Source organism: Rhinopithecus roxellana, chromosome 18 (assembly GCF_007565055.1).
Source record: "Rhinopithecus roxellana isolate Shanxi Qingling chromosome 18, ASM756505v1, whole genome shotgun sequence".
Taxonomy (NCBI): domain Eukaryota; kingdom Metazoa; phylum Chordata; class Mammalia; order Primates; family Cercopithecidae; genus Rhinopithecus; species Rhinopithecus roxellana.
The window spans coordinates 83742699-83751520 of NC_044566.1; the positions used below are offsets into that span (position 1 = coordinate 83742699).

General features: G+C 42.6%; 1 protein-coding gene across 2 annotated transcripts in view; it reads left to right on the plus strand.

Annotated features, from left to right (window-relative positions):
- Positions 1-1055: 1055 nt before the first annotated feature.
- The window catches only part of DIAPH3 (diaphanous related formin 3), a 517788-nt gene continuing 510021 nt past the window's right edge, over positions 1056-8822 (plus strand). The window contains exon 1 of one of the 2 annotated variants that reach the window (XM_030922410.1): positions 1056-1415. In XM_030922410.1, coding sequence (XP_030778270.1) covers positions 1236-1415 — 180 coding nt within the window. In that variant the 5' untranslated portion in view covers positions 1056-1235. The remainder of the gene's footprint in view (positions 1416-8822) is intronic. The other variant, XM_030922411.1, reaches the window with a different exon arrangement.

Consider the following 8822-nt stretch of genomic DNA (forward strand, 5'->3'; position numbering starts at 1 on the left):
GAACTAAGGCTCATTTTTTGAACCTCTGTGCCAATCTCCTCAGAGTACCTAGAGTTGCTTCTTTTACCAAAATCAATACTGCATGTTTCTCAGAGTCTTGGCCTACACCACCTCCATATAATCAGAAGACAGATATCTTAAAGGAATAGTTCCCAGGAAAAGCTCATTTTTAAAGGGGCTATATTGATGTGTTGAGAAAACAGTATTGGCCTTGTAGCTTGACCTTGGGTTTACACAACAAACTCTTTTGCATGGTTTCAGTTCAAGGCCCTTTGTTATGTGACCTTAAAGTTTCTTCACCTCTATGCTCTCTTGGCCTTGCTCCTGCCTGGAATGGAATGCCTTTTTTAAATGAATGCCCCACCACTGTTTCCTGCCTAGTGAAAACCTGTGCAGCCTTCCTTTTACCTTTCCAGATCCACTCCTTCAGATTTAATAACTACCCTTTTTGTTCTCAAGGAACTTCTAAAACAACTGCTATAGACATTTACATTCCTTGGTTAATTGTGTTAGGGTTTGAGAACCAGATGAGACTGTGAGCTCCCGAAGGGCTCAGCCTAGCCTAGCTCTGATTTTGGGTGGACCCCTCTGCCACCTCAGAGCGAGCACTTAGGCAGGAAATATGTACAGAAGGCTTCCTTTTGGAGCGTCGTGGGCCCCGTCGTTTTGTCCTGCCTAGTACCCCTTCCAGCACCGTACCCAGTCCCAGAACTACTTTTTCCAGCCCCAGACGTGCAAGGAGAGGGCTAGCAGATGGTTTTATATTCCAGCGCTGCTCAAATGGTGGCGCAGGGTCTGTCTCGCCCGCCTTCCAGTTCTGCTGGAACCCTATTTCCAAATCCAAAGAAATCCAGGCCGATGACTTCCTCCATGGTCCCCGGCCCTTCTCCAAATCTGACGCCACTCTATGCCCTTAAGGTGAGCGGCCTGGACCGCCAGAAGGGTTGAGCGGCGGCATTGACAGGCGGCATGGCCAATCATGTTTCGCGAGGCCCGGAAGGGGCGGTACCTCAGCGTGTCATTGATTCGGCGGCGCGGGATTGGCCAGTCCGGGCCAACACGGGTGGCGGGAGTTTTCAGTTGTGTTGGCTGCGGCCCCGACTTCAGCGGTTGGGCTAGGCTTTGCTGACTGGGTGGCGGACCCCGGGAGACAAACCCGTTGCCGATCCCTCAGCTCCCCGCTGCAGCTTGCTGAGTGGCCACCTTCTTTCCGGTCCCCGGAGCTTCGGGGAAAGATGGAACGGCACCGGCCGCGGCTGCACCACCCTACCCAAGGCTCAGCCACTGGGACTCCCTACCCTTCCTCAGCCTCACTCCGCGGCTGCCGGGAAAGCAAGATGCCGCGCAGGAAGGGCCCCCAACACCCTCCGCCGCCCGGTGGCCCCGAGGAGCCTGGGGAGAAGCGCCCCAAATTTGTAAGTATCGCCTGGAGCTAGGGTGGGGCCGCTCCCGCCCCGCCGTAGGGCTGACTGCCGACAGTGGGCCCACAAGAATTTGGGGACCAAATTTTATTCTAGAGATCCCGAGGTGCCAATCATCATAGATTGACAACGACCGGGTCTAGTTGCAGCTGGATCCTGTGACAAATGCCCAGATCTTTGTGTTGCCCCCAAATTTCTTAGGGCTGATGTGAAAAGCAGTTCAAATGTATATATGCATTGACGTCATCTAGGTGGACAATGCATTTTTTAAGTCGAACTTCTCCCTTCTTCCCTAGTGTAAGAAGGTATAAGATGTATCAAAGTGAACTTTTAGGTCACAGCATTTTTTTTTCTGCTTATTATTTTAATCTAATAAGAACTTTTAATTACGTATAAGAACTTTTAAGGTGAGTATAATTTTCCAAGTTGAAACAGCTCGTTTTAAAACTTGGCGGGTGATGTGGTCACTGCTAAAGAATGTTTTGCTTAGCTTGGAAAGAATTCTAAATATTTGAAACTTGCTATTCTGTTTTGCTTGTCTTTAACACTTAAGGAAAGTGTCATGATTAGCACCTTGTCTTTTCGTTGGTGTCAATTAGTGAAAGTATAGGCAGTGATGATTATTTTGGGGTATGTGTGTGTAAATAAATCACATAGAGGATTGATAGATTTGGGATGAGTCCAACAGAATTGAAATTTCACATTTACCACTCCACCATTTTCCTTAGGAATATGGAAAAACTATGTGTGTGTGTGTGTGTGATAGTACAGTATTTGTCTTATTTGGGCAAGTAAAAATTGTGAGAAATTTAATTCATGATTCGCAAATTAAGGGAATAATGGTTTGTGAACCAGTTGCTAACTATAACATTTAGTTAAAAATAATAGTTGAATAAGACTGAGAGCCCATATTCTGATACATGAGGTATATCAGAATACTGAAAATGAGGAACAGCATAGATTAGTTATGCCAAATTAAGTATCAAAATGGTCATAGGAATAGTGACATTTTGCAGAAGGATCAGATATGAACTTGATCATTATCTTGACAGATCTGAAGAATGAATAGGACAGAGTTAACTTCCCAATGAAAGATTTTTGCCTCATGTGAGAAGAATCCTCTAAGGCAATGACTTTTCTTCCTTTTATAGTCTACTCTCTGGGTTAATAATCATATTTTATTTTGTTTTAACTTCTGTGGTCCAGAATACAAAGTGTTATTTTCTGTGACTCATTCCCAGCAAGGAGGTCATGAAAACAGGATCTAAATTAATATTTATGTTAAGTTTCATTGAAGGATTTGATCATTTGGTTTCCAGTCTCTGTGCTGTTTTTCATTCTTATGTATGTCACATTGACCATCTCAGCATGCCATTTGTTAAAAGGGTTCTCATAAAGATGAAATGACATCTAAAAGATGGCACTCTTAAGCTGTAAAGGTAAAAAACACATCTAAAACACTGTGTTTTGGGGCGGGAGTCTGATTTGAATCATGACTTCCAATTAATTCAGAAGTAATTTGGACTCTTCTTTGAAGCTAATTTAGATTTTTGCTTATATGGTAACTTCTTTAGTTGTATCTTCCAGTTCATTAATTTTGTTATCAGCTATGTCTAATCTGCTGCTTTTCTGAATATTTGATTTTAGCAATTATTTTTTATTTTAATAAGTTCCATTTGCTTATTTTTCAAATCTGCCTGGGCATTCTTGATAGTCTTTTGTTTCTTATTCATTTATTTCTTTAGACATTTCCTATTTGGTTGTTCTTCTTCTTTATTTGACAGTTCTGCTATTTGCAATCTGGGCAGTCTACATTGACTCAAATTCATGATGCCTTGCTCTCTTTAGTGTGCTTCTTTATCTTTGTAAGCTCATTGCTTTATCTTCACCCTTAAGATTCCAGAGATGCTTTTCTTTGGAGAGAGTTTGAGTTTGTCTGCCAGGAGCCTGGGCATGCTACTGATTTTGGACCACCTTCCTGTTGAACTGGAAATCTTAAGATGGACAGAAGTTCCAGGCACAACTCTACTCTGTTCCTGTCCTAAAGCTCAGTATCCCAGTCTCAAGGCTGCTTCCTGAGCAGCTCTTCCCAGTTTGCCTACCTTTCACTGCTCTGGATTGCATACCAGGAACTCTTGTTTTTTGGATGGAGAGGGATCTTTGAGACCATCAAAAGTCCCAGCAATGCCTCAGAAAGTAATTGTACTTGCAGGTGTCAAGTCAGTCACTGTTCTTGCAGATCTCATGTCAGTTCTTGGCTTTTTCTTGATTGGATGAATTGACGTTATCATAAATCTTTTCAGGTCACCCAGTCATTATCCGATCCTGGGACAGCTACTTTTGATTGGAACAAGTAATATAGGTTGGTGATATGATGGATAGGAATAATTTAGGTGGCTAGTGTTTTGCACACTTCTGCAAAGCAGCAAGCAAGTAGTGGAATGGAGTGGTAAACTGGTCACTCCCTTCTGTCTTAGTGTAAGAAAGCAGGAGCTCTGGTACTCGCTGAAATCTTACTTTGAGTCCTGATAAAGTAGGCAAACAAATTCCTGTTTTCTACTAAATGTATAGTTGCGGGCTTCACGTCACTTGCGAGTTGGGTAAAAGAGTTTGTAGCATAGATATCTGTTCCCATAGATAAGTATAAATAGTAGAAATTAGTCTATTGTAATTGTATGATACTTTGGCTGTGCCATGAATCGATTGACTTTGGGCTGCTTGTGAATTAACCAACATGGTCTCATTTGAAAATATCTTAAGCCGTGAGCATTGAGATGGTAGGGATAGCTACTGGGGCATAGAAGAGAGATGGAGGAGGCTGAGAGGACAGGGCAAGTATCTGGGTAGAGACTTTGTGAAAGCAGATAAAATTCCATAGGAATTAAACTTGGAACCTGCCCTAGGCCACCCTCTTAATACCTGGACCCGAGGCCTATATTCTTTGTAGAACAGAACAGTTGTCCTATAGATTGTGGAAAGCCTTTCAGTAATACCTGTTTCTCATTGCTCTTAGCAACACACAGGTAGTGGTGGCAGAGCAGGACATGTGGCTTCTAGGAGAAGTGTCCATCTCCAGGATGTAGGTCAGTCCAGTCAAAGGGAGCCTGTAAATTGGTGGTCCAAGTTGATGAAGGAATTGGTTTTAATTAAGAGAGTCCTCTAAAAGTTCTTACAGACTTCAGTTTAAATCATCTAATCGTTTCCATCGAATAGATTGGTAATTATTGATTGATTATGTCATTGTAGTACTTTCAGTTTTGGTTTTGAGATTTTTCTTTTTCTTTTTCTTTTTCTTTTTTTTTTTTTTGAGACGGAGTCTCGCTCTGTTCCCTAGGTTGGAGTGCAGTGGAGCGATCTTGGCTCGCTGCAAGCTCCGCCTCGCCGGTTCACGCCATTCTCCTGCCTCAGCCTCTCGAGTAGCCTCCCGAGTAGCTGGGACTACAGGCGCCCGCTACCACGCCCGGCTAATTTTTTTTTTTTGTATGTTTAGTAGAGACGGGGTTTCACCGTGTTAGCCAGGATGGTCTCGATCTCCTGACTTCGTGATCCGCCGGCCTTGGCCTCCCAAAGTGCTGGGACTACAGGTGTGAGCCACCGCGCCCGGCAGGTTTTGAGATTTTTCATCTTGTCCTTTAATTTCTGTATATTTACCAGTTAACTTTTCTGAGTGAGCCAAGCACTGTTCTAGGTATGTTATAATTAAAAACTCCTTTAATTCTTAGAAGAACCTTGTGAGGTAGGTAGTATTATTAACCTTGTTTGCCATAGGAGGAAACCAAGGTATACAGAGATTAAGCTGCCTAAAATCACACAGCTGCCAGTTCATGAGGCTGAGATTTGAACCTAGGCATGCTGGCTTCAGAGTATACATTCCTTTTTTTTTTTGAGATGGAGTCTCGCCCAGACGGGAGTGCAGTGGCACAATCTTGGCTCATTGCAACCTCCACCTCCTGGATTCAAGCGATTCTCCTGCCTCAGCCTTCTAGTAACTAGGATTACAGGCATGCGTCACCATGCCCGGCTAGTTTTGTGTTTTTAGTAGAGAAGGGGCTTCACCATGTTGGCCAGGCTGGTCTTGAACTCCCGACCTCAAGTGATCCACCTGCTTCAGCCTCCCAAAGTGCTGGGATTAGGGGCGTGAGCCACTGCGCCTGCCTTCATCACTGTCCTGGGCCTGTTGAACTCCACCAGGAGGCAGCCCCAAAGTTCCACACATCTGGACATCTGGTGCCTTGGACAGTGATAGGGTCAGCACATGGAGATTGAATCTATGTCTGAGGTGGATACACATGAACTTAGCTCACAAGCTTAATGAATAAACTGTAACCCAACTCATTAATGTATACCAGCCAGTGTGTGGCAGCCAAATCCTTCAAGGCATGCAGGCCCCAGAACAAAGGGGATTAACAAAGAGCAGATGAAAACAATTCTAAGCAGTAAGCTAAAGGAGAAATCTGCTGGGGAATTCTGAGAAAGACGTCTTTGCTCTGTAAAAAGGGACTAGCAAAAATTTTGCATCCAGTATTGGCTGAGTGGCTCTCATTGGACCACAGACCTCTCACATGACAAAATTATAAAAAGCAACTATTAAAACACTGGAGAGTGATCAAAAGACATGGCTATTGGAGTCAATACTTGAAGAACGGACTAGCACTGGATAAGTTTGTCATTTTTTGCAGCTTTTTGCATAAGGGAAGCCCCTAATCAGGGTCATGATGGGTGGTTAAAACTAGAATATAAGCCCACAGTTGTACTGGCATAAAAAAACAGAGGGCAGAGTTCTGGTGACCATATAGCTGATAAATGAGGAGGAAGTCCTGGAAAGGAGAAGAGCCACAAATGGGTAGCCCCAGATTCTGTGTGTAGACTCCTCAAATTTCTGAACCCCATATGTGTGGGACAGACTCCAAGCAGCACAGGTAGGGCTAACATATCTGAACTAAGATTTCAGGTCCCATCCAGCAGATGGGACAGTATGTGCAGTTTGAGAGTTCAGCCAAGTTAACTGCCTGCTAAAACAAACACAAAAAGCAATACTTCTCAGAAGAATAGAAGGAATTCAGAGTCCCAACACCATACATTCACAATGTTCAGGATACAGTGCAAAGGTACTTGACATTAGGAAAAAACAGGAAAATGTGATCCACACAAACAAGAAAAAGGAATCAGTGGAGACCAACCTCAAGATAACTCAGTTGTAAACATTAATAGATAAGGATTTTAAAGCAGTTGTATAACCATATTTAAGAATATAAATGAAATATGCTCACAATGAATGAAAAGATAGGAAAACTCAGCAGAGAAACAGAAACTTTAAAAAGACCACAGTGGAAATTCTAGCATTGAAAAATACAACACCTAAAAGAAAAAGGCTAACAAGAAGCAATAGCCCATTTTTTTTGCCTTTGGCCGTAGTCAGGACGTGATGCTTATTTTGCCATTGTCTTCTTCTGGTCATGAGGATAGTTAGCTGAGGACATATGTGCTGTGCTACATATGGCAGAGCAAGAATATAGGAAGGGACTGGGTATGGTGGCACATGCCTGTAATCCCAGCACTTTGGGAGGCCAAGGCAGGTGGATCACTTGAGGCCAGGAATTCGATGCCAGCCTGGCCAACATAGTGAAACCCCATCTCTACTAAAAATACCAAAATTAGTCAGGCATGGTGGTGGGCGCCTATAATCCCACCTATTCGGGAGGCCGAGGCAGGAGAATTGCTTGAATCTGGGAGGCAAATGTTGCAGTAAGACGAGATTGCGCCACTGCACTCCAGCCTGGGTGACAGAGTGAGATGACTGTCTCAAAACAAAACAAAACAACACACACACACAAAAAATATATAGGAAGGATTTGGGTCTCTGAGCCACTATAGATTAGGTTAACCTAGGAACTTACCTGCCAGCAGACATCTTGTACTGGTAGAAAAAGAAAATGCACTTATTCAAGCAACTTCTGTTTGGAGCTTATGATACTAATATGAGAAAGAAAGCATTGTTAGGGCTCAGAAAATTATACCCCCAAATATGCCACTCTGGACTTCAAATCGAGAGAACCTGGGGAGCCGGAAATGCAAGAAAGGGTCTTCTCTGAAGTTCCCCTATCTACCTAAAGGTTGTATCCTCCAGAAGATACTCAACTGTTGTGAATCCCTTTCTCAGACATCTCAACTCAAATAGATGCATCCTGAAGGAAGGAAGACTAGAGTTGACACCACACCGAGCCCAGACAAACTTTGTCTCAGACTGTTGTCTCTTCTTTGGGCCCATTCATCCCCCCTAAAGATTATTTACTCATCCTGTAAATTGCCTTAGATCCCCTACTTCCCTCTTCCCTATGAAGAGGGTATTTAAGCTTTAGCCATCTGGCCCTTCTTTGAGTTTCATACTTTGTATGACTCCACACTTGCCACATTGGCACATAATACCTCTGTATGCCTTTTCTCCTGTTTTCTTTTTTAAAGGACTTTACACAGATGATTAAGGATTTTAAAATGAGGAGATTATTCTGGATTATCACAGTGGCCCCTAAATGCAAACACATATATTGTTATTTGACCACAGAAGAGGAGAAGGTGTTGTGACTGCAGAGGCAGAGATTGGTAATGCAGCCATCTGAAACTGGAAGAGTCAAGGAATGCTACTCCCCTAGAACTTCTAGAAGGAGAGCAGCCCACCTTCATTTTGGTGCAGTGAAACTGATTTGGGACTTCTGGCCTCTCGAGAGAATGAATTTCTGTTGTTTTAAGCTGCCAATTTGTGCTAAAGTGTTAACACCTGCCATAGGAAACGAAGCTAGGTATAGTTACAAGGAGGACCATCAGATTCATTTAAATCTCTCCTTTCACTTTATTTCAGAGGGTTTGTAATTTGGGAGGGCAGAAGATAACCAAATTACAAAAGCCAAATAAACCGTAACTGGAGTAACAACCAAAACCTCCGTTCATGTTTTATCTACTCTATGATATTTATAGTTTCTATAAAGCTGGGAAAAGATAGAGGTGATTTCTGAATGCTCTTTTTGGTTTTTTGAACTTGTTCCTTCATTGAATTCTCAGCTTAAGTGATGCTCTCAGTTGTCCTAGGGTTAAACCGTCAAGAATTTAGATACTGTTTTTAGTTGAAAGCTTTAGGCACCTACATTTTATTCATGTCAGAATTCTACCTAACGTACACCAGACATTGTAACCTTCAGAAGGAGGTAAAATCATTTTATTCAGGCTGCTCCTCTAAGAAATTGCTCTCAATTATACCAGCCTTTCTTTCCTTTCTATGCTTCTTAATAAAACAGAAAAACCCCGTTTTTTTTTTTTTAAATAAATGATTTATCAAAAGAAACCATATATGTTAAGTGGCTTTTTGGGGGATATATTTAGTTGCTGAAAGTAGATAACATATGGTAT